Source organism: Brienomyrus brachyistius, chromosome 20 (assembly GCF_023856365.1).
Source record: "Brienomyrus brachyistius isolate T26 chromosome 20, BBRACH_0.4, whole genome shotgun sequence".
NCBI lineage: Eukaryota > Metazoa > Chordata > Actinopteri > Osteoglossiformes > Mormyridae > Brienomyrus > Brienomyrus brachyistius.
The window spans coordinates 7,608,062-7,634,319 of NC_064552.1; the positions used below are offsets into that span (position 1 = coordinate 7,608,062).

General features: G+C 44.2%; 1 protein-coding gene across 2 annotated transcripts in view; it reads left to right on the forward strand.

Moving 5' to 3' along the window:
* The window catches only part of LOC125715883 (adenosine kinase-like), a 124,372-nt gene that overhangs the window by 34,148 nt on the left and 63,966 nt on the right, over positions 1–26,258 (forward strand). For both annotated transcript variants that reach the window (XM_048987920.1, XM_048987921.1), the window contains exons 5-6: positions 21,076–21,248; positions 24,821–24,929. In XM_048987920.1, coding sequence (XP_048843877.1) covers positions 21,076–21,248; positions 24,821–24,929 — 282 coding nt within the window. The remainder of the gene's footprint in view (positions 1–21,075; positions 21,249–24,820; positions 24,930–26,258) is intronic.

Here is a 26,258-nt window from a genome sequence, read left to right on the forward strand (position 1 = left end):
GAGCGGTATGGTGGCATAGTGATTAGCACTGTTGCTTCGCACCTCTGGGATCAGCGTTTGAGTGTCTGCCATGACTCCATGTGTGTGGAGTTTGCGCGTCCTCCCCGTGTCGTCGTGGGGGTTCCTGCGGGTACTCCGGTTTCCGCTCACGGTCCAAATTACACGCTAAGGTGAGCTGGAGTTGCCAGATTCCCTATAGTTGTGATTGTATGTGTGAATAGCGTGTGCGCGCTGTCATGGGTTGGCGCCCTGTCCTAGGTTATTCCCTGCCTTGCGCCCATAGTTTACAGGAAAGGCATTGGATCCTTGTGATCCAGCATAGGACGAGCAGGTATAAAAATTAATGAGTGGATGGATGGATGGATGGATGGGTGAATGGATGGACAGTTGTTGATTTATACTACTATACTAGAAGCTTTCCTTGGATTGGCATCATTAGTGTTGGGTATTGATTTTCATATTGACTAAAATGAAGGTGGACCAGTCCAGTGTATTTTGCTAAACGAGATCGGATGACGCTCTTCGAGAGGCTTGTTTTCTTCCTGTTTTTTTTGCTCCTGCTTTATACACACAGTAAGGTTTTTTTTTGGGCTATTCTGTTTGCTGGCCAAGCAGCTGCACTTCTCAAGAAAATGTTGCACAGCAACAGAAAAACACCTTTAAATATTTGGGGGGGAATAAACTTTCAAGAGGATATCAAAGAGCCAGTAATTAGATTTTATTCCAATAGGTCACAAGTTCAACGAGCCTGAGTTTGAAAATATACTGGTGAAGTGCTAGTATTATTTTGACTAATGTTTCTCATTTATGCTTAAACGTCTCAGCACAGGCCTCGCTGGCAGTAGCGTGCAAGTTACAAGGAGGCTTAGTGGTAATTATTATCATAACAATAAGTATAAATGCATAAAGGCACATCTGTCGTATGTCGTGTGTGTGCATTATTAAGGTTGCTCTGTGTATAATGTAAATAAAGTCGGTAGCACATTGTCGTTCTCCCCGGGTTGCAGGCTTTATCCAGTGACAGACTGGAAAATAGTGGAGGAGAAAGTGCGAAGTGGAGTGCTGAGCTTTATGGAAACAGATGGGGGGGGGGGGGGGGGGTTTGATATCAGCAGCCTGGCTGACGTGCTGGTAGGTGACAGACAGACACTATTAGTAATAGTCCTTATTAGTGGGCTCTCGCTTCGCAGTGAGCCCAGTGTCGACACCCCCCCCGATGTTCCTCCTACACCTTTGCTATCTAGCGGGGGAACCGATAAATGATTGGATGCCTCATCGTGTGTTCGGATTCGCAGTGCCGGTAGCGGTCCACATGCACACATATAAATCGTGTCATTATATTATCTTTATTTATTTAATTTCCGCGGTAGCGAAAATGCGCGTGGCACCTCTGTGGGCAGCTGGCGGAGCCGCAGAGCCGGCGCGGCGGGGGTCAAACCCGCGAGCGCGGAGCGTGCTCACTTCCGGAGAAACCCGTCTCTCCGTCCTTGAGCGAAATGCAAATGATCCGGGCCAGTTTAACTGTGGGCAGAGAGAAAAAATGGAAAAACCTCCCGTGTAATTATGCTTTGCTAATCACTCAAATACAAAGGGGTCTCCATCCAGGATTTTTAGTAATGTACAATCTTCTTTCAGGACTTTCCTCGCCAGTTTCATTTTAACCTGAATAAATGGATCCCTCCAGACATAAAAAAAAATGTGCCAGCCTTTTACATTTCAGGAGCTGTAAACTGCTAAGAAAGGGCGAGGTGAAAGGGCCACTGTAGCCTTTGGAGTAATAACAGAGAACCCTACAAGAGAGAAAGGGGTCAGATTTGAGCTGGAGGTTGGGTGGGTGGGGGGGGGGTGGTGTTGAATAAAGGAACATTTATTTTTGTGCTCCAGTCTGTAACAGCCCCAGGAAATGGCTCAGATTCTAGATGAAGAGCAAATCTTATTAACTTCCAGCCCTCTCGCTGTAATACGCTTCACCTCGGACGCGGCGCGAGTGCAGGCTGATACCTGTGTCTGGAGGGTTGGATGCGCGAGGCCTAATCAAGTCAAACAATCTGCTCAGCTGTGGCAACACAAATGAAGATGTTGATATTCAAGCGCGTTCCCAGCGGGCTCCTTCACACTTCCCCAAGCTAATGTGAAGGAGCGAGAGTCGTAATGGTTCAGGACCGGGTTACACGAGCCCATGAGAATTGGAATCCGATATCGGGGGCCGCTCGGCTTTCTCAGGTGTGTTTCAGCCGCCGCATAGTTACAGGCTACGTGCGAGCCAGGCCTGGGAATGCCGAGTCGTGCCCGTTTCAGGCGAAGGAATCTCTTCTGGTTTTTTATTTTTTTGGTTTCAGGCCATAAACCAAAACAACGAAATAGCCTGGCGGCAAAGCCTGAGCGGATCGTTTCTGTACATTGTTTCAATTATGGTGGGAAAAGGTATGAGGCATTGAGATTTTTTATTTTCTTTTTTCTTTCCAAGAACTTTTTTTTTTTTTTTTTTTGCTTCTGCTTTTTCTTTGCCGTCGCTATAGTTTGCGATGGATGCAGTTACAATGGATGTTGGTCGTTTTGGTTTTTAGTCACCACAATGCCCTCAAGACAGCGAGACTGAAGGTTCACTTTATTTAGTTTTAAGAACGTTTAGCGCCAACCGCACAGTTCACTGTGCATGTGTCCCGAGAATAACAAGCGGTGTTCTACTGAAATTAATCCAGCTCTAACGCTCTGCTGAAGTAATTTTCTACGCAATTTGCTGAAAAAATACTGCCGGATTGCCCCAACTCAAGTTGCCACATTCCATCCTAATAACATCCCATAACAAGTCATTTTTTAAACATTGTGCACGTATTTGCTAACATAAATACCATTTATTAATGGTTTCTAGGTTTTGGTTATAGAATTTAGTTGCATAGATTTATTTAGTTGCTGCTATCTTGATGTTTAGAAGTGAAGCATGTCTGTAAATCTTTGTGAGAGCTTTAGCTAGACGTACCACACATCAATTAGCATTCAATAAATTTGTCGCTTGCTTTAGAAATGTAATGAACAGAAAATGAAAGGGCTACAAATTTGAGCTGGTAATAGTGGGAAACGTGCCCCAAATACTGTGATGATTAACACAAATATAGCTCCCGTGATGTCTGATGTTTATCTGAACTGGTATGTAAACAGGGTGGCATGGTGGCCTTCTGTTTCCATGGCTGAGGCAGAGATGGATAGTTCAGGCCCAGAAAGTAAACTCAACTGTGACTCCACTGGCTGGTTGAAACAAAATCTTGGTTTGGATTTTTACTTCCTGGACCTGATGTATCCATCTGTGGTTGGGGGTTTAAATCTCGCCTCTGCCTGTCTGTGTGAAGTTCTCCTGTCTTTGGGTTTCCTCCCTCATTCCAAGAACCTGCAGTTAGATGACATAGGCTTCATCCCATTTGCCCCACTTATGGGTAAAGACACTAAAATGCTACACACTTCGGTGACACATGTTGATGTAAAACGTGAAGTGTGCACGTGTATATAAAGAGTTCAAGTGCCCTGGGATTTCTTGAAACCAATGGGACGCACTTGATATCTGAAGAGGTGAACACGAAACACGCTACAACTATGCTGTCATTTGTGGTAGTTGTGTTTGGGAATATCTTTCACTGTAACCTAGGCTATGGAAATTGGAACTACTTCGGAGGCATGTTGGATTTCCTTGCATTCGGCAGCAGACTTTCGTACTAGCCGGCAGACTACCTTGTGTTTGTTATATACTCATTAGTCATCACTGATATGCTGCATTGTGGTTTCTATATTTAGCCAAAGACTGCTTCCATGTGGTATTAGCCAAAGTACGGATAAAATGGACGTCAAGCGCAATGCCCTTGGCTTATTTGAGGAGACCCTTGAATACTTGTGCTAAGTGCATGAACATGCATGTCAAGTGTGATAGTATGCAAGTGTGGACTTAGTGTGGCGAATGGGACAAAGCCATGGTTTCTCGCAGCCCTTAGCATGTGATCAAGTGAGCATGTGCGTTGTGATTACCTGACATCTCATCTCGATTGTCTCCTTCCTGTGCTTCCTAGAATGGGCTCTAGGTTCACAGTCACCCTGCACCGAAACAACGGTTATGGAAGACGGATGGATGATACATAAACACATGGGACACGCCATCCTTTGCCTGTGGACCTCTGAGTTTTCCAGTGCTTTATTGAAGTCTGGAGAAGTACTCCAGGCACCCAGCAGCTTGAAGTATAGATGGCTTTATTAGTATCATTAAGCTTTGTAGTTATTAAGTAGTTTGATTTTGTTAGCATTCCAGTAAAGCCCAGGGATTCCTGTCTGTAATTGAGTTCTTCCCCCCCCATCCCCCTCGGTGACTAACGACTACAGAGCATCTCGAGTTCTCTCTCCCCCCCCCCCACCCCCAAGAAATGTAGTGCCAAAAGGATGTTAAAATGGGCACCTCTGAGGTATTACCCAGTCAAGCTGATTCCATGCATTTCAAAGAGCCGTTCATCACCGCTAGTCCGTTGCACGTTAACCGCTCCTTGTTGACATTGTTTTGATTAGTATCTTCCTCACCCGTTAAGATAATATTCCCTAATTAGATTTTTAATGTACTGCTGTGAGATTTCTTTGATAATTACTGTCAATTCTCTCTAGTGATTTTTACGGCTTGTCTTCACTGCTGAGTTCATGCCTGGTTAGTTCACAGTTATAAACAGAAATGTCACGTCGACAGCTTGGTTTCCGACACGAAATCTCTCTGTATCCATCAGCTGAACTCTGAGCTGCAGAGTGCCAAACGGCTCTCGCAAATCTACTGCTTTATTAGCACATTAGAGATATATGTATGGTCTTCCCTTTAATTAAGAGAACGACTACATCAGACATAATCTAGGCCGTTATACATATATTCATTAATCTGGGATACAAGGAGACATTCAAAGTGTACAGGGTCAGTCCAAGACAAGCCCTGCAGAGCCCTGTACTGAACCAGAGAGTCGAAGGTCATGTAGCAGACATTAAAATAAATGATGTCAGTCTTGTCTGGTAATGTAGGGTGCTTGAATCTGAGTCGGTACATATATTGTTCAATTTTAGTCTCTAAAAGCAATTTATGTTTATTTGATGGACTGCAACTCTGACAAGAGTGAACAACAATATGTGATTTTCCCCCCCCCCACCTCCTTTTCCCATTAATACATGTCATTGTAATATTTCTCTGGAGCAGTCCAGGGGGGATGATGAAGATAATCGTTATTTCTTGACACTGACAGACTAAAACAGTATTAAAGACTTCCATGATAAGTGGTGGTCCACTGTTCTATTCTTTATTATACTAAGATTACTTCTTGGTTTGACAGGCATACTGTATATTTGCCCGTACACTGTGATGAATCTTCCTGAACACCATTTTGCATGTCCTGCAGTGTGTCAGTGCATCAAGGAAACCATTATCTCAGTTTCATTATCTCACTTTCTGACTTTTATTATTTTTTTTCTTGGAAGCTTTCTGGCTTTTTTTTTTTCTCATTAAATTGTCTTTCTTGTGCTAAGTTCGACAATTTGCTTGTATATCACAGAACACTGGTGAGGGGGTGAAAGCCTTCTCAAAATAAGTATTCATCGCTTCGTTCTGGATGCGATTAAAATTTTCCATGCTTGTTCAAAATGTCAAAACAGTCTGCATCCTGTATGTCGTGCTCTCTGTTTACAGTGCTGGGACAACAGGCGATCCCTGTTGTTTCCAATAAATGCAGAATGTATGTTGACATAGTTTTCCTGGCGATAAGCATTAATATCATACACGTAATGTTCATGGGAGGGTGAGTCACTTTGAATTCTTGAAGGATATAAAACGGTGCCCTTTGTGTTATGGAATTGTCCATCACAAAGGAGCCCTTGATGAATCTTTCCGGCGTAATTGTTTAATTATGGCGGGCAGATGGGGCACAGCGCTAACTAGGACGCATCGTGCTGCCCCTCCCGGACTCGATAACAAAAGGCAGGCCGGTATGGCAGGCCCTCGAGCGAGGTGAGGGGAAAACCCTGCCTGCCACAGAGTCATTCCCGCACTCAACATGTTACCACAGAAACAAACACGTCACGTAAACACTGTGAGGATTCGGGCTCCTGGGAAGTGTAGCACTGCAAAGTAATGGAGTTAGTTTTCAATCCTGCTTCTCAGCTTCCTATTGAGACTTGATTCATTACTTAAACCCTAATTAGAGAGAGTCTGGTTAATGGCGTTCGATAATTGATCACGTCGCCCAATGCAGCATACGCTGTTCTGTAGGGCTTGGTGACCCCGCCTATCAGACTGTTTCATCTATTTGTCTCCTGCAGAGAGGAGCGGGGGCAAATTAAAAACACATTTTTGCAAGCATTTTTTTATTCATTTGCGGTGGAGGGCAAGAGACAACCACAGTACGCTTCGTGTGTTCATTTCACAATAGAGATGTGGTTCTGATTAGCAGGTGAAGTCTTGATCTCCTGGGAACACAGTTTGGTGTTTTGACAACCTGAGATATCAAGTGTCTTTTCGCCTTTTGAACAAAAAAAAGGAAGAAGAAGACCGCAGCATAAACGCGTTTGATCACCCAGGGGCTCCTAACAGGTGCAGCTGCGATCCCATCCTGAGATGCACTGATTTCCAGCCACGTCCTCGTATCATGAAGGTGCGTTTGCGCCTTACCCAGGCCACTGCGTTTTCAGCAACCCCCAGATCTTCAGGCCTGTAGTCCCAACACTGTAAGAGATCAAGAAAGCATTTCATGAATGGAGTAATGCATTTTCGTTAATTAATATCGAGTCAGCTGCTTTCTTTTGCCGCTACCATTTCAGTGAGCCAGAATGACAATCTGTATATAAATAATTTAAAGCGGTTCATTTCATAGAATAAAGTTGTGAATTTATTTTAGAATTAGTATAGGTATCATACTTAACTACTTTTACATTAAAACCAGGGCAGTCAATTATGCAGCATGCTTTAAGAATTGTTAATGATATTTTATTAATAGCTTTAATATTTTTTCATATTGTGGCACAATCGTAAGTAACCACTTACATAACTGTGTGATTACATAGTCTGAATTATATTGTTAATGATGTTATTTAGCTAGCCATTGTATCATCTTGAGTGGTTTAACAAATTTTGCCCTGTATTAGAATACATATTCATATTTATATATAGGAATCTGCAAGAACATTAATGTATACATGTGTCAATGTGTACATGCATAATATGCATTATGAAATCCCGGTTATATGTTACAAATCGCTGTACACAATAGAATCAATCATATTGAACACGAGTTAAATGAACATGCTGAAATCTGAGTAAGGGAATGGGATAGGGCATCAATGCAAATGATTCATGCTCTAATGAGAGCCAGTGCTTACAGTACCTTAGGAAACAATACCACATTCAAACACAACTCGACTGTACGAAATATTGGCTTGCGGTTTTAGTCGAACGACTCATTAATTATCCTATATGTTTTCATTGCGCTTGAGAACATCACATTATTTATCTCGAGTTAAGTTGTCTGTCGCATGATAATTTCTAGTGTAACTTTAGAGGAATAATTGTAGCGTGTTCACTTATTTTTTTCTTAGTCTTTTGCAAATGATTCGAAGCACTTCTGGAAGGTCTGTATTGGACATGTTCCAGATGGCATCACACCAAAGGAAAACATGTTATTACAGAATGGGTGTAACTTCCTTGTGCCAATCACATCTGCTGGTGTAGCAGTTCTGAATTCCTGCGGCTGGCAGCTGTTTTTAATTTCTTTGACAGACTCTTTAAGAAACTACGCAGGGGATTTCTCATCATTAACACATTAATCCCACAAAAACTGCAGGTTGATAGTCGTAGGCGCCCAAAAGTACCACTTTTCGTTTTTTAAAGAGCATGTGATCACTGGCATGTTCTAATTACACCATCAGAAAGGAGAACATCTGGGTCACAAACTTATCCCATTCATGCACCATCGTGACTTTAATTGTGTTAAGGAGAAGGAATCGTTTGAAGTGTCTTTTGGATGGTCATGATTGTTGGGTGCAGCTTAGAGTATGAGTAGGGCGATGTTCTTATTCGTGCATTGCAATGGATCTTATTTCAATTAAAAGTAGCCCTGTCAGTAAAAGAGTACATCAGTCTTCTGGAAGTTGTAGTTCTTAAGGGGGTTACGGCAGCGAGCCCTGTTCCCTTGATCCTCCATTAATGGGGGTTCACACCCCAACTCCATTGTGTGTTGGTTGAGTTATTCTCAACCAACTACCCTCGGAAGACAAACAGTTAAGCTGCTTGGTGTCTCATTTTCCCATGATGTATGTGCCCTGTGATGGACTGGCATCCCACCCAGGGTGTACCTCAGTCTTGTGCCCAGTGCAGCCTGGGATAGGCTCCAGGCACCCTCTATAATGGATGTGGAAGATGGATGAATATTCTTTGCAGTTGTACCAAAAAGAGAGATGTTTTACAGCAAGTTTAGAACAAAATAGGTTACGTGACCCTCACCGACATGGACGGTTAGAAGACAAATGTAATTGTTCATCTAAATCGAGATTTTTTTTTTTTTCTCGTTAGCCTGAGCTGGACATTTAGCCCCTTGGTCAGAGCTTATCGGGGTTTCCAACAATCTCTAAGCGGGTGGTGTCAGTGGAGTGGAAGGGGTTCGGCAAGGCGACGGTGTTAGCCTGAACAATCTGCTGAACACCGTGCAGGCCCGCTTCATAGCACAATTACAAGCCGTTCACTTCCTGCGAGCCTCGAGCCGCGAGTCTCTTTGAAGGAAATTATCCGCAGCAGGAAAATTTAGATAACTGCTTTTGTGTTTAAAAAATTAGCCCATCAGGGATTGTTATTATGATTAATTTACCAACTGATCAGAGGGCTCTCGCTGCAGAGAACGCAAGCGGGTTTTGTTGGATTAATGTTTCATATGAAAAGTTCTGGTTCTCTTCCAGTTTTCTGGAATTTTCCTGTTTTCAGCGGCTCTTATCTTTTTTGACTTATTGTGTTGGTGGCTTGCATCCCTGTCAGGTTAATGAATAGCTGGATGTTTAGCAGTTTTGATCACCTTTAAGGTAGGGGATTGAATGCAGAAATAGAGTGATGTCAATAAAGTCCATAGTATTTAGAGTTAGGTTTAAGCATTTTTTGGATATAGATGTTGTTGGCTCCATTAACTTTTCCCTAATGTTGGCATTCTATAGGTTCCATATTCAGGCGTATCAATGAGATTCCCTGTCCATTGAAGTAAGTTTATTGCTGTTTCAACCAGTATCCATATCTACTAAATGTATTTAGCAGATCCGTTTATCCAAAGCAATACGAACGTAGGATCAGCCAGTTCCTGGAGCAACTGGGGTTGAGAGCCTTACTCATCGGCCCAACGATGACATCACTCATCGGATTTGACCCGGTGACCTTTCATATCATGGGTACAGCATCCTAAACCGCCGAGCTGTACAACACCCTTTTATGGATTAGCTCCACCTGGTGATTGTTTTCTGCCGATTGTGCATGTCTGCGTGTTTTTTTTTTTCTTTTTCCATTTCCACCCTCATATCCCAGTAACCCAGTTTGATGCTGGTCCCAGGACTCCAGTTCGATTCTCTAGGTTGATTCACTCTTCAGCCTCTGAAACGCCGGTGCCACGTTTGTTTAGTTTTCTGTTTTGCCAGCCTGGCGGCTCCTAGCTTTCGTCTTCTAGTATTTTTCGTGTCAGCCCACCCCCGTCTGTCCGTGGGAAGAGGAAACGTCATCGTAGACCTGTGCCTTCGTGTCAGCTTGCCGCATCTCTGAGCTACTTTCGACCTGAAATAGTCATCATTCGGCAAAGTTGGGGATGTACGCAGTGCACCTCTAGCAGGAGAAAGCAACGATTGCTTTAGAGAGATCCTGTGAATTGAAGGACGTATTGTCCCTTTTATTTTATTTATTTTGTTTGGTTAGGTTGTTTACTTCCGAATAAATGGCATTTTATTTTCCCCATATCCTCCGTTCGAAATCTTGTTTTTCTGTTAGCTGCTCTGCCCAGCTACCGTCATGACGAATACAGTGGTCTCTTAGTATTCCAACAGACGACATTTCGCCAGCTCAGCCGGTTCAATGGGCACCTCCCTGAAATCCTCAGAAAAAGGTCCTTTCTGAGTATTTACCGCCTCACCTGTGCTGCCAAAGCTAACAGAGGAAAAGGTTTGAAAATGCAGCCGACTTGTTTACATTTACCATCCAAGAAAAGCCTCATGCAGAACGTCCCTCTCGCAGAGGTCGTCAAGAACAATGTCTGTGCCTGGCTCAGTTACTGTGTGTGGTTTTTGTAGGAATGAACTCAGATCTTGTTGAATTTTGGGATTTTGATGTATGTTTGGACAAAGTTACACTAAAACAAGGACTTTCTCACCATGATGGTGTTGTTCACAGAATTTCTCACAGGTGACAATCATGATAAACGGACTTCAGTCCAACTAAAGATGACTAAAGTCTTTGTTTCTCACTGCTTTTTTCCCAGAGTAAAAATGTGTGTTAAATGTGTTTTATGTCTTTAACTGAAATCTGATAAAGTACTTGACTGAACACCATATTTGGCACAGTATGCACACCCTAGCTGCTTATAAATCACATACTTTTTTTATTTTGTTTTTTTTTCCTATTTGAAAAAGATTTAATTGGTGTGCATAGTCCCAAGTCTGACCCTACTTACATTCTGCTGTGTATAGAAAGTTTAAGGAACAGGTTAAACTGTTCCAAGATATAGGAATTCTTGGCCGATGCAGTGTTTCACTTGGCAGGCAAAAGACTTTTGAAAGACATTTTATGTGCGGAGAAATCTGCATCAGCCCCGAGTATTTCTTAATTTTTGCAAAGCATTAAATGTCCCGTACCATGTTTCCCTGCTTACTGCGGATTTATAAACCGTACAACACCAGTCCATTAAAAGTGAGAGAGCACTCTAATGGAATTCACGGGGTGCTCAAGTGACATTGTTATTACTGCAATCCGCGGGAAAGTTATGGTGGTTGACAGTGTATATTTGATTTATTGCATGGATTAGATTTATGTCGGACTGCGTTGGAGCGTAACATCTCGTTGCCCTCTCGGCGGAAAGGCCCCAAGCACCCAGTAGCGGAAACATCTCCACTAAAGGGCTCTTCTCTTCTTGGCTTCCACTCACAGTCTAGCAGCATACACCTGCAAGGACATTGCTCATGGCTGTTTAATGCATCTTGTTTGTTTGATTTACATTCCAAGGCCCCTCCTGTAAACTTGAAACATTATTAGGCTTGATTTAACGATAAATTTGAGATGGAAGAGTGATTTTCAGGCAGCCGCCGCAGAGACTAGTTTTATGGTCTGTGGAAAGTAAAATACTGAAAACCGTGCAATGCTTTTAAATCCATTCTAATATATATCCAGTTTAATGTACATATATATTTATCGTGAATCCACTGAAGACTTGGAGCTCTGTGAAATCAATATTCCAGAATTCTGGTATAGAGAGTTACAGTTTCCTGTAGTGTCATTAAACAAAGATACAGGCCTGACATCATCGCCATTTGGCCTGTTTGTCTTTTCAGTACCAGAAACCAGATTCGATGGAAGAAAGAGTGGAATTAAATTTACTACAATTTGCCGCACATTTTCTTCATTTAGCCAGTTTTTATTTATTTTATTTATTTCTCTGTTGTATCTGGGTGAATAAAACCCCAGGGGTTGTTCATTTTCAGAGTCATTAATGGGTTAGTGTTCTACGTCATGAGCTGGCTCTTGGCCGGGCGATTTGTCAGGCTGAACAAAGTTGTGTTCCTTCACGACTTAGGGCCAGCGGCACGCCATCGATTTCCAAATTTCACATTTCGGACAGTCGAGGTTATGAGATGATTCACGACAAGGCCCACGGATGACATCTTTCAGACGCTGAAATGATACCTGCTTTCTAAGTGTCATTTAATCCTGGAAAACATTGTTTCTGCCAGATATTATCTGCTTAAGCAGTGGATGAAGGGCTGTTCTTTACGGCTCCATAGTAACCCCCATATTTTTCCTGGAGTCACAAGCATTGTTTACCTGCCTTGTGTTTATGGAGATGAATGGACCATAGCTCCACTGGATCGCCCTGCTTCTGGCAGCAGCTGAAGGAATCTAGAAGGTTATCAGATTTATAAATGAAAACTTTATTTTTCTTTTATTATTTTCCTTTCCGCCCATTTTGTTCCCGTGCGTTTCAGCAAGCACTTACGACCGTCGCCGCTCCCCGATTCATCCCTGCCAAACACTTCGGAGTGACATAAAGAGCAGAAAGACTCAATTACTATTGCTGCTTTGACACCACCCAAGTACACTGAGAACAAATGTTTCTTAAACTCATCGTGACTGTGCTTTGTGTCTCAGCCAGCCTCGTTTTTCCTCTGAGAATATACGACATTAAAAAAAAAAGAGAGAGCCGCGCTAATAAGCTACATCAATAACGGGTATCGCCGTTTCTGAAACTTCTCCATTGAATGCACCATGGTGACATTTCAACATACAAATACAGGGCCGTATACTGGACTTAATGATATTTTTCTCTCCGCCGTGATCCGAAATGGAGTTTATTAACGTATAATCAGAACGCTCGCTGTTAGTAAATGCAGATGACTTGTGTGTTTAATTACAGGTTCGTTTCTGGCTTTTCAAAACCCCGTTACCAGTCCTTTATAATTCCGCCAGCTTCAGAGAAAAGGACTCTATCTATTAGTGTCATGATAGGCTGTTAGTCTAGCCATGCGGCTGATTTAATGGCATCCTCGTCAGGGTCATTCAGAAGTAAGAGCTTTTTTTTTTCTTTCCTTTTTTTCTTTTGGCTCACCTGCATTGCAGCCAGAGGATCTGCACACCAGCTACTTTAACACGGGGTTTTGTAAAAGGAGAAGCAGCTCTGCAGATTTTCAATAGGTAACTTGAGAAAACCTCTGTGTCCGCAGAAAAACGTTCGGAGGGGGGGAGATTTTTTATTTATTTTTTATTTTTTTAAATCCAAGTCGTTAAGCCAAATGAGCACTGTACTGTACATGCTGTAGGCAAGGGGAGTTTTGTTTTGATAGTCAAATCAGGGTTTGTTATCGGGCTCTGTCAAATATTTGACACGGCTGTTGAGGAGTAAACCTCCCCTTTTTGTTTTGGTGTCCGCTGCTGCCGGAGGTTATTCCTCGGATGACGAGATCCTTGGATGCAATCTGAATAATGTGTCGGATGCAGTTCGGCCTCCGGGAAGACTGTAGCCGGTTGTACGTGGGCAGGATGGAAGGGTGTCGTCCTGTGTCAGTAATATAGGGCAGATAAGCCGCTCGTAACACTCCGCGTTTATTGAAGGAATGAAGACGTTGATTTAATGGCACACAATGGGGAAGGGGAGTTTGTCTTAATCTGCTGATAACAGCCTTGCAGTGACATAAGACATGTGAAATACGAGAGAGACCGCTGGGCATAGCTGACCCCTTGCACTCTGCAGCAGTGTCTGCACACAAGAAGAATTTAACTTGTAGCTGGAACCACGGAGAGCCAAGTGGATCCCATTTAATACCTACATTTTATTGGACGGATCTTATTTTTAAGTCAATTTTCCATGCAGCCACATTAAATTCAGTCTAGCTCTGACCTGTGATAAACTCCCCCCCCACCACCACCCCTAGCCTTTTCATTGGTGTGCCATGCGGCTGAGAAACTCTGTCCACCATAACCCCCACCCCCCCCACCCCCGCAGCCCCCCCCCCCCCAACCCGGTAACGGGCTTCCACAGGGGCCCGACATGTGCGCGAGATCAAAGGACTGCACAAAATCCAAGGTACTGGAGGGCAAAACTGATTTCACCTGCACTGGTGGTGCGGCGACGGTGACTGGCTGGATGGCGGTGGGGCAGCTGTACCCCGACCCCCCTTGGAACTGGGGGCTCTCAGATGGGATTATGGGATTGAACTCCTAAAGGGACCTCCGTGATTCCTCTGCTCTCCCAGCCGGACCCGAGAAACGTAAATACCGTTTTATGATAAATTCCCACAGTAAATCAGCCTGGTTCCTGCCGCCTTTGTCTCCCCGGCGGGCGGGGGGCCGGTTGCCTCCTCCCCCGTCACCGTGACGTGCCATAGCAGATGTGTGTAAATGACAGCCCTGCTCGTCGCCCTGCCTCTCCCCCGGCCTGGGCACGTACTCCATGGTCCGTGAGGTAAGGGTGACCCAATTGCAACTGAGAGCCAAGAACCAGATTCCAGTTTAGTCTGTACTGCCTTGTTTACCCTGTAAATAATTCATCTTTCAGCAGAAAACGGTGGAGGGGAGGGTATGCTGGTGTTTTAAGATAAGAATGTCTTAGAAGCCCAGGAGGGCGGGGGGACTGGCTGTTTTTTTTTTTTTTCTTTCGAGATGAGCTTGGCGCCTCTGAAGATCACGATACAGCACTCATTCCTGCAAAGCACGAGATGTCGCTGGAGCTGGGCTACAGGTTTTTTTTTTTCCCATGCCTGCAGACTTCATCCTTTGATACCCTTTCAAGGGAGAGAAGATAATGCCAGGACATTCCTCGTGTACTTAACATCAGAGCGCGTATGACTCCACATCACCTGGCCTGATGTTTATCGCCGCGGTCCGCCCCAAAGAGACGCGCGTTCGTGACATGGCGCCCTCACGCACGCCACCACTGCCGCGGCTGCTTGTCTCGCACAAAGGAAGCCCCGCAGTCGGCTCCTCGCTGCGAGGGTGTTACAGTCACGCTCACTCCGTGGGGATCCCTGTCGAGTTTCTGACACGCCGGTGATCTGCATCCGAGCCTCAAGCTGTCCTTCCCTCCTCGATTTTTGGGAGGGAGCGTCAGTAACAAGGGCAGAATACATTTTAGTGTTTTATGGAGCAGCCCACCTCCGCCCTCCCCCATTGGCCACTTAATGCTTTTATGTTTTTTGGGGTCTTTGTTCCTAGGTTTCAGGCAAGGTAACCAAGCCCACCTCAATGTCTTTAACAGACTCTAGCTTATGCTGTCGTCTGTCATTACTGGTTCACTGTACCTCCGTGGTTAAGTGGCCTGACAGGGGGCCACCATGCCAAACTGGTGCAGCCAGAGCTAGTCCTGCCCCCTTTCCTCAACAGTTTGGCTCCTGGTTCCGCCCTTCCAGCCACCCCTTTGCACGGCGTGTGTGTGTGTGTGTGGGGGGGGGGGGCGATGGTGTAAAGGCCAGCCCGCAGCCCCTTGTGAGCCGTGCACAAGCACCTACACAGAAAATGCTCCGGATAGCTAACTGTGCATGAAATTGAACTGATAGGAGTTATTGACCAGATGTTCCGCTCCAGGAGGAAAAAAAAGCCTAGCATGTTACCTGATTGAGTGAAAATTCCTCAGCCTCTTTTTGAAGGCTGAGACTTAGCAGGAAAGAGTGATTTAATAGAGCCTGCCAGACCTCATCATTGTCAATACACTCTGACAAGCCCTTTGCCTGCTGTTTTTTTCCCCCCCATGTCATCCTTGACAGGTATTGATGGGCAGATGTTTAGCTGTTTTTATTGATAAATTATTTATTTCTTCCCTGGCACTGCCTCTGTACTCTGAGGGGGGAAAATGTGTGCTAGCAAAGAATAGAACAAGCTGTTCCAGCTCACTTCTGGACACAGACTCCAGTTGGCTATTTTAGTCGTCTATAAATAGCCTAGAATTTTGCCAGGTTGATAAGCCTATAATTAATGTTACCATTATCTAGCATGGAAAATGTAATCCCTGGAGCACATTACTGGTTAAAAGAGCTTTTGAGGTTTAGGGGTATTTACAGCCCTTATTGAAGAATTGACTCGCCAAACTAAATGTTGTTAAATTTTTATTTCATGTTCAAGAGAATCGAACAGATTAACCACTCCCCTTGCATTTTTCGACGGCCATTTGTAAGAGGACCGTTTGCGTACTGTCATCACATCATCGCTCAAACGAAAAGTGTCTCCATTTGTTTAATTCAGGGAATTACCGAGGATGCCCCCTCTGTTGGATTATCTTTAGGGCAGAAATGGCTGCTGTTCTGCTCTGTCTGCAGTGGCCATTTATCCCATCACTGTTTTATCATCTAGAATATGCAAGGATACACATCGCGTACACAGTCCTGTTACATCCTCCGCACCACTTAATGTGAAGTAAATAGTGCCGATTTAGAATTTTGTGGTCTTTGTAGGAAATATCATTTTTGTATTGGACACTGGGAGAAATATATACAAATTAGGAAAATAAGACATGTAATGAGTAGTAATGGGAAGGTAATGAGGCCTGGGTACGGCAGAGACTGGAATAAACAAGGGCATGAATATGAGGCTGTCAGAAGCGGTCCCGTGTCCCCGGCTTGGCTCCCGTCCCCGTCGTCGTCCTCTCCGGATTGGCCGCTGCAGCAGTGCAGGAGTGGCAGCTGTTCGGTGCTGTGCATGCTGGGTCAGCTCCCCAAGCGGCCCACCTCGGCTCCGCAAGATGTCATAATTAATAGCCATCCGGAGGCCCGAGGAGACCAGGCCCATGCACGAGTCAAATTAAAGAGAAACAAAGATTCATCCCCCCACTTAACTTTTACCACGCGCCTGCCACATTGAGACAGGTGAGAGCTCTTCACATTACGAGGGCTGGCCAGGTTGTACCGGCAGCCCGCAAAGTGGTTTTGTGTTTTTTTCCCCCCTTTAATAATATGTGATGCAGAGCTGCAGTGACTTCTGGGACATTTCCTCAAGTTAAGTCAATATGTGAGTCATTAGGTGTTACAGGGCCTGGTCACACCTTCCGCTGGCTTATTGCAGATTGCGGTATGCCGTTGTATCCGCCACCTGGGGCAGCGCCTCGCCTGCTGCTTAATTTCACCGCTCCGTGCCACGGTAATGAAGCGCCGCCGTGTGCGTTTGCCAATTCCGGCATCCGCGCTGTCGGATAATTGGGAAGACACCAAGCATGAATACCCGGCACAAGGATGTTTGACCTTTCAACCCACAGATAGCGCTCTGTCATAATGAAGGCATTATCTGGGATTCGGATCAGAATTGGAAAGGAACTGTCAGCCGGGGTTTCGGGGTGCGAATGAGTGAACGTGTTTTCCCGCTCGGGGGGGGAGTGGGGGGGGGGGGGCACATGAGAGACAATGCTGACGTCTGTAATTGGTTGGTTTTGCAAAAAAATACTTCATTTGCTTAGCCCAAAACAAGAGAGAGAGACACTAATGCCTGCTTCTGAAGTCTCTAAGCAGCTTTTCCAAATGGACGCCCCCCCTCCATATTTTTTCTCCTTATCATTATTTTGCATCTATTTGCCTAGGATTTGACTAGCAGAGGATCCGTCACACAATCATTTCATTATATTTTGAATTTCCCAAATGTGACTCAAACTGCGAGCTGCATTTCGACTAGCTGGTCTCTGCCTTTTCTGGGTGGGATCCAAGATCGAGTCGTTGGCCGTAGGCAACATCAGCGGGATGGAAGAAGAGCTCAAAACCACGGGGGTAAAGATCTTGGAATGTCCCAAGAAAACTTTTAATGACCTTAAAAGAACTTGACTAGTGATTGGTCCCACAACCAGTTCGTTTTTCCTCTAGTTCACCACTTGTGTACCTGAACCTGGTAATGAGCAGTTTGGCAATCGGTTGACTCATTGAATGGACAGTGCAGGTTATGTAATGGAACAAAAATGCGACCTTATTGTGGATGGGGGGAGGGGCCAACATCTGGGTTCAGAGCTACTGGACTGGGTTAAGTGGGGAGTCCATGTCTCACACATGCAGCCAAGAGACAAGTAGGGGAAATAAAGCAATCATTAAAGAGCCGACATTAAGGTCTGGCGTGCATTATTAGACAGGGCGGCAGGGTACAGACTTTTCCACAGAATTAATGATCTGCGCAAGATCGACATGCTGTGCCTTTGGAAGTCTCTGGCTAGCCAAAATTCACTGGAGGTCCCTGGGAACTTACCAGAGACCAGCTACAAATGAAAGGATGGGAAGATCATCAAGCAGTTGTTTGAAAGATGGATGGGTCTTATCTGAGTACATTCAAGCCCCCTTCTCCGTCGGCCGTCATTGATGTCATTAACTACTGTATAGCAGTTGCTCACAAGACATAACAGTACTGCTAAAAATTAATTGTTAGATGTGATTTTCTTTTGTGCTTGTCTGAAAAGCACTTCATTTTTGAGACACGTCCTTTTAAATATGTCCGTGTCCGTGTTGGGTCGCAGGGTCACATGGAAGCCCTGAGCCTATCTCTGGCAGCACAGGGCACAATACTCCCTAAATAGCATGCTAGTCCATTGCACAGAACACGCTCACACACACACAGCACCAGTAATTAGAGAAAAATGTCTGGAAAAAACCTGTAGGAGATGGGGAGAACATGCAAATTCCATGCACACGGAGCGGAGGTGTGAGTCCTCCACCTTGCCACCCACTAAGCCACTGTGCTGCCCATGACCATATAATCACTCTCTTTAATTTCAAAGACCAGCTAATGCAGTGCAAACCATGAATTTAAAAGTAGAAAGAAATCGTTATAATGCCCACTGATTTTATGCTGCGTCCTGCATGAGGACGTGTGAGTGAACACAACGTGACACAGCAGTGGAACTACATTGAACTTGGATACGGCACTTCTTGTCTTTCTTCATTGCTTCGTAAACCTTGGTTGGTGTAGTTATAGACATGGTGCTTTTTGACCCATGTCAAGTTAAGATATGGCTCTCCTGTTTATGTATGAAAACAACCCACCCCATGCTTGGTACCCTTGATCCAGTTGATTTATTCTGATTGACACTGTCTGGCTCATCTTTCAATCAAATCATCCAGGTGTTATTGGTAGTGGGGTATACTGCTAGTTGCAAGATATTACTAAAATGTACTTGTCACTGAGTCAGGAATAATACCTTATATTGGGGAGACAGAAGAGTGTTTTTAATTAATGTGGTTGAGTTATGCTAAATTTTGTTTAAGTATGTTTAGATGGGCTATCTAATTCTAAGGCAAGACTATTGTGCTAAGCCAGTATTCCCACCTGGGCTAGCTCATTTTGAGGCAACTCTATAATGCTAAACCGGTATTCTCACATGGGTTAGCTAATTCTGAGGCAACTCTGTAGTGCTATACCAGTATTCTCGTATGGGCTAGCTAATTTGGAGGCAACGCTATGGTGCTAAACCGATATTCTTGCATGGGCTAGCTAATTCGGAAACAGCACTGTAGTGCTAAACTGGTATTCTTACATGGGCTAGCTAATTCTGAGGCTACTCTGTAGTGCTAAACCAGTATTCTTACATGGGCTAGCTAATTCTGAGTCAACTCTGTAGTGCCTTACCAGTATTCTCACAAGTGCTGGTATTGTCTGTAATAGAAGTAGTTATAGACCCATTCAGGTATCATTAGGGAACATTGCTGTCTCTTGCCACCACCCTGTGAAAGAAGGTCCAGTAGTAGTGATAGGAGAAGCCGAGGAGCAATGCGAGTCCCGTGCATTGGTGCTTCTGCACGACACCATCCAGGGACCTGCCCCAGAGTCCAGATCTGCTCCCACCTGAGAGCTCACAAATGGAGAGGACACACTGTCATTATTTACAACTCGCAGCTTCTAACCTTGGCTTCGGAGCTCATTGCAGTTGAGGGAAAATCATATTGGAGCTGACGGGTCCCCCAGAGTGGGTGACCTTGATGTGTGTGGGGTGCCGCAGGGGGAGGTGGACGGTGAGCACCTATTTCTCTCTCTCTCTCTCGCTCTCTGCTGTTTTCTCTCTGTCTTGCTCTTCCTCTCCTCTCTCTCTCTCTCTCTGACTTGCTCTTCCTCTCCCCTATGCCTCTCTCTCTCTGTCTTGTCCTTCCTCTCCTCTGTCTCTCTCTCTCTCTTGCTGTTTCCCTCCTCTATGCCTATCTCTCCCTCTCTCTCTCTTGCTCTCCCTCTCGTCTATGCCTCTCTCTCTCATTCAGTCCAAACACAGGGAACAGTTGTTTTGAGGACATGTGCTTCCTCACAGTGGTAATGGCCTCCTCCACTTCAGATCACTGTTCCTCTCATGCCTCCTGCGTCCTTCAGCAAATCCGCGTTCCTCGGTAGGGATCGGAAGTTCCCTGGGGTTCCGCGGCACGGGATGACCAGCCGGCCGCGACTGGGAGCGCGGTCTGATGACCAGCAGCTGTGCCAGCTCGCCTCCGTGCTCATCTTCTATTCTCTGTGTCCTCTGCGGAATAGAGGTGGAAAAATGTCTTAGGGCTGGTAATGGAAATGTTTTTTTTTTTTTTTTTTTTTTTTTTTTTAAACTCCGTGGAGATGCATCGCGGTTATGTGGAATGATTAATTTCACACATATACAGGTCATCCCTGTAAGCAGCAGCATCTCGTTCACAAGGGGGCCCCTGTCAGCAACAAACGCAAGGTTGCAATAAAACAAGCAAACATAGCATCATGTACACCAATAAATCTTTGGAGGTTAAACCCAAGTGCACTAAAACATCGGTTTCATCATTCTCATAAAAGTGGCAAAGTCACACCATATTTCTTATGTTACTCTAACCATAAGAATAATAAATAGGACTTCATTAATTACATTTAGTAAATTGTACTTCTGTTGCTACAAAATGTTGGGCTGAGGATAGAGCCCTACTCTCTTGGTGCTGCGTGCAGCATATTTACCCAAGTTGGCAGCATGGTGGCACAGTGGGTCGCATTGTCACCTCACACCTCCAGGATTGAGGCTTCAAATTCCGCCCCTTTTCTGTATGTGTGGAGTTTCTGTGTTCTCCATATGTTGCTTGAGTTTTCCCCAGATACTCTAGTTTTCTCCTGCAGTCCAAAAAAATTCATTTAGGTGAGCTGGCGTCTATAAATTGACCATAGTATGTGCCTTTCTGTGCCCTGTAATGGGCTCGCATCCCGTCCAGGGAATCCCCTGCCTTATGCTTCCTTGAAGAGGCTCTGAGCACCTCCATGACCCCTGTACTGGATCCATTGTCAGGAAGATGGACAAAGGTTTATCCGAGTTACAGAATCCTCAAAGCACTTGTATTGGAGTCATAGTGTGACTCAACGGTCAGATTTGTAGCATCAATGTTGTCATTCTCTTACTTCGACTACAGTGGATGATTCAGCAGCCGCATAAGGTGGCCACCTTCTTCGGGTGCATCGGCACCGACCGCTTTGGCGAGATCCTGAAGAGGAAGACCGCGGAGGCTCATGTGGACGCCCGCTACTACGAACAGAGTGAGGTGCCCACCGGCACATGCGCGGCCTGCATCACCGGCGACAACAGGTGAGACTGGCCGTCAGCAGTAGCATTCTGTGGTCGCCGTAGCTACCGCTGTCGTGCCTTGCATGCCGAAGACCTCCCTCCAGTATCAGAGAGCTTTCCATCGCTCTCGATTTCCCTGTTTATCTGTTTATTTTGGTTTGCCATTGGCAAAGGGTTTTGATACGCTGCTCAACATGGCCAGTTGCTGTTTGACTTTGATTAGCCGGTTATCATGAGGGAGGTCACATTAGACGACATTTGCTTCCTGCCAGTGACAGCAGGCTGATTGGCGGACCGCCCTGCCAATGAGTGACAGCGGGCGCTTTGAGAGGATGCCCTCCTGCCCCGCTGTTTGTTTGGCCCGGACTGCCCTGGTTACGAGCCCAGTGCAGATGCCGGGTCCGGTACACGGGCAAGCAGGCTTCGGAAGATGTCATCCTTTCGGCGAGCCTTCCATCATGACTCACACCGGTTATGGAAATGTCAACTGTCTTAAGTTAACAGCACTCCCCTGCGAGGACATCAGCCAGCAATGGGGCCAGGATTTTGCAAAACACGATGTATTATTCACTGTCCAGCAAAATCACGCTTTTAATATTGACTCCACTGTCAGTAAATTGGAACCAATGTTTAAAAAAATAGCCCATCCAAGTGTTGATCTGTCATTCGGGGTAAACAAGTCTTTTTTTTTCTTCATATGTAAATAGAAATCCCTGGATTCCATCAGAGTAAGGCGTTTTTGAACTGACAGCATCTTTCAAAGTAAGCTGGTGCTTGGAGGCAGAGACTACTAAATGTACTTACTCTGGCAAACCCCTGAACATCAGAAACAAACTGAAAAAAAAAACTGGAAAAACTGGCTGGAAAAAAACCTGGAAGCAGATCAGGGGCTGTGGATAATAACGGAATAGTGGTTAAACTACCAGCTCCAGACTCTGTGTCCCAGTACAGAGTATTTATTTGTTGGCAGTTGTCTTACATAATTAATAACTGAAGGGCAGCTTCAGTTGTTTTGCACGCAGTTCTTATTGTCAGTTTACATATACATTATGTTACACTCTGTGTTACATTCTGCTGCATTTCTGTTCTTATGGTGCCCTGATTTTTGTTGGATCTTAATTTTGTCAACTGCTGACCTCCGCAACGATGCGTCTTTCCAAAGATGCTGGACGTTGATGAAGAGGGACTGTGATGTAGATGTTGGAGTGAGTCACGCACAGCTGTATGGCTGAAGAGCTGCTTACGGGCCCAATGACACATAATATAGCTAAGTCTGTAGCCAGTACTGCTAATTATGTTAGGAAAGTCTAGAGGAAAGATGATTCAGGCCCGACTGAATCATCTCATTAAAGCCGGTCACTGAAAATTTGTTTTCCTCTCGCATTTTTTCATTATTTAGTGGAGATTTATTTCATTCTTTCTCAGAGGCTACGATCTATTGCTGTCCTCAACCTTATACTTATTACATAACTAATGTGAATCAGGCTGACTGATTACTTTAATTGTAAATGATAAAATGTTGTACCTACAAATAATTTTTTTGTATCACGTTAACTAATTACTGGCAATTTATTCTGGGTAAGTAGATAGACAACTAGACAGGCTTTTGATGTTCTGATGCCAAACATTTTATACTATAGTAGCATGGCAAACACCAGGTGAGCTCATGGGTCGGCACTGAAATCCATGCCATTGCCTTCTGTATTTTTTGTTATTATTATTGCTTATTTTTCAAGTGAATTTTGTTCTGTTCACATGCATTTGGATTTTTATTTTTCTTGCAAAATCTGTCCCTCTACCTATTTCGCTGAAATGCAGTGCTGTCTGTTTGCTTTTCGAAAGGTTGGGGTTTTTAATACACCAATTTGAACTCAAAATTTAGAATATGTAACTGACAGAAGGTAGGGAAACATTTTCAAGCGGTTTTTCATGTTTGGAACATCCCTTGACAGCTAAGCCGCTACCTTGTAATTACAACTTCCAAAATGGGCTCAGTGATGCTTGTTGATGCTTACGGTTGAGGGAAATGTCTTCTTGATATTCACCCTTTTATTGCTGGAACCTGGTTGTACAACAAATGAAAGTCGATCACTTTCAGTACAATATTTGAATATATAAAATCTTAGCAGAAAGATTTGAGAAGAATAATTAAGCATTGTTTTCTTCTGAAGTCATTTTTAAGTCCAGATTAATTCGAAAGGGATTTGTTTGCATTATTATTCATTTCATGTAGTTAATTTAACGTAATAACAATACATATAAATGGGCTCTTCTGGGTAGATTTCCAAACGTTTCTTCAAGTGATTTTTTATAATTATACTGTATATTTGAGAAAACTGACGTGTTGATTGGGGAAAAGTGTTGACTTTTTTGTGTATATATCAATACATCAATACAAATTAAGACAAGACTGTCTGCAAAAAGAGGTTTTGTAATAATTTCCCTGTTCATCTTCGGTTCATACTAAATATTGTCCGATATATTATAATAAGTTAACATATATAAAACATATTTGGATATTGTTTAATGTTAAGGAGACACTACTTTTGATGGTGAAGTTCCCTGATTGGTCAGCTAGTAGAGTGAGGTCAGCTAGTATTGCTCACTTGATGGCACAAACTGGCCTCCGCCGTTGCAGTCCCCCTCACGGCGCCCTGCTCCGGACCTCATTGACAGGCCATTTGAGGATCAATAATCCCCTAAAGGGTTCCCACTCGTTCAACCTTCATCTGATGCTGCTGAAGATGTAAGTCATTGATATTCCTGCCTGCGTGTAAGATGCCCCCCCCCCCCACTCCCTCGCTCTTAAAAGGATAGTTGATGTTCAGGATGACACGTGGAAAGGTCAGCAACAATTTCAGGGGAAGCCCGTAATATACCTCAGAGGCGTTCAACAACGAGCCCAAGACACTATTGAAGAGACAAGTTCCCAGTCTGCTGGAGCAGAATTGGAATTAGGATACCATCTTCTGTTAGCAAATAAGGCCATTTACCTGTTGAAGTAACTTCTGACTTACTGGAATCACTCTTCTGTTCTTATTGTGGCAGTGGAAAAAAAATCACATCGCCCTGGATTTGTTTCAGAGTTAAGATTATACGTTTCAGTTTCAATTAAGTGATTAATGTCAGGAATTTTTTTTTAACATGATGTAAAGAAGGAAGTAACTTCCCATGGGAGCTGTTAAAAATGTCAGCCTGGAACGCCGATAGTCAATTTTGGTGTATTATTGATGTATGTTTTCATTTATTCATAAAAAAGATCTTATGCAGCTCTGATGTGCATATGATTGTAGTTTGATTTTCCATGAAAACTGAACCTCTGATTTCTCTCGCAAGACAACTGGGCCTGCAGCCATTCGGAGTATGAAATAAATAAGGAATGAAAGCCCCCTTTAGACGAACACCTTGAAATTGTAGATTTGAGTCCTGTACCTGTATCAGATGGTCAGATGAGATCAAGGCCGCAAGACAAGAACCGCACCGCTTACCCTCTCAGATTCACCCCTCACACCAAGGAGTCTTCAGTTCCTGTACCGTCAGATGTCAGGAAGCCTCGCGTCTAAGTCATCCGTTTGTTGGGTATCTTTTTCCAGGTCCCTTGTTGCCAACCTGGCCGCGGCGAACTGTTACAGTAAGGAGAAGCACCTGGATTTGGAAGGAAACTGGGAGCTGGTGGAGAAAGCCAGTGTCTACTACATTGCTGTAAGTAGAATGCACCCCACCCCACCCCCCATTCCGCTTCATTCCATACCACCGGTGTTAAGGACAGGTCGCTCAAAATAAACTCCTGGGAATGTGGGACAGCAGGATAAATTATTGGCTGCATAGTTCTTTTGTTTTAAATCTCTCCAGGCAGCCTCCTGATTATTGTTTGTACGTCCAACTTTCGTCTTTCCGAGAAGGCAGGTCCGCATTAGCGGTTGAGATAGAACTGCCGAACGTTCGCCTGCTTCTCCTCACCATTATTGCTCTTGATCAGCATGTACTATATCAAGTCATCACCACTCACTGTGCACCAATGAGGGCTTTCCATCCGTACACTGGTTGCCGGCATCAGTTAATTAGTATTGTCAACAGTGTGACAATGCCAGTTTTGTTACGATGATGGCGGATTATTTGTCCTGTTGCCGTGAATGTGGACGTGCCAGAGGGATTTGATGAACGATGAAATGCAGTAGGCCTCGGAATGATGTCCACCGATCTGGGCTGTGCCCTTCCCTCGCAATCGTCCAGAGTGAAATATTTCACACAGAGGTCAGTTCGTATTAAATTTACACCAACTGCAGGAAGCCTGGCAATAAGTCACAGTTTCTCTTGTGTGGCAAATTAGTGCTTCGCTGTACAGTACATCTACCAGAGATTTACTTAAAGTGGCTCACAGGTTTATGCCTATACTGATGGACAGACAAAACTGGCTTGGAATACGTTATGCTTGTGGATGTAATTTGCCTTTATGTCATCTTTTTTCATTTTAACATTATTATGCCCAGAACAGCCTTTAATCATCTTATTACTTTGAACTTTGTGTTTTTGGTTAATCACCTTATCACTTTAAACTTCAATTCCTTTTCAAGTGTTTTGAAATGACTTAAAGGGCCAAAAACAGGCCACTTTCAGACTGAAGCAGGCCTCAACTCCGTGCACGTAATCTGCTGCTCCTCTGTCTTTGATTTTCCTCCTCTTATTCTGGGTTCCCGCAGTGTTTTGGCTCTATAGAGTGTTTATATGTGCAAGTGTCCTGCAATGGACTAGCATCCGATCCAGGATTTACTTCTTCCTCCCAGGTTTCCCGAGGTTGGTTCCATTTCATACCGGATCGTTTCCAGCATGTAATAGGATGTGCGATTCTTTAAAATGGTTGTATCGATGGATGTATTATGAGCACATGCTTTACTTTGCTTGAGACTTTTCTCGATGCAGTCATTTGTGGAAAACATTTGCCTAATTACCCTTGTCTCTTTGTACTCTTTGTTTTGTTTTGTTTTTTTTTTTGTTGTTGTTGTTGTATAATGCATTACATTTCTCAAGGCA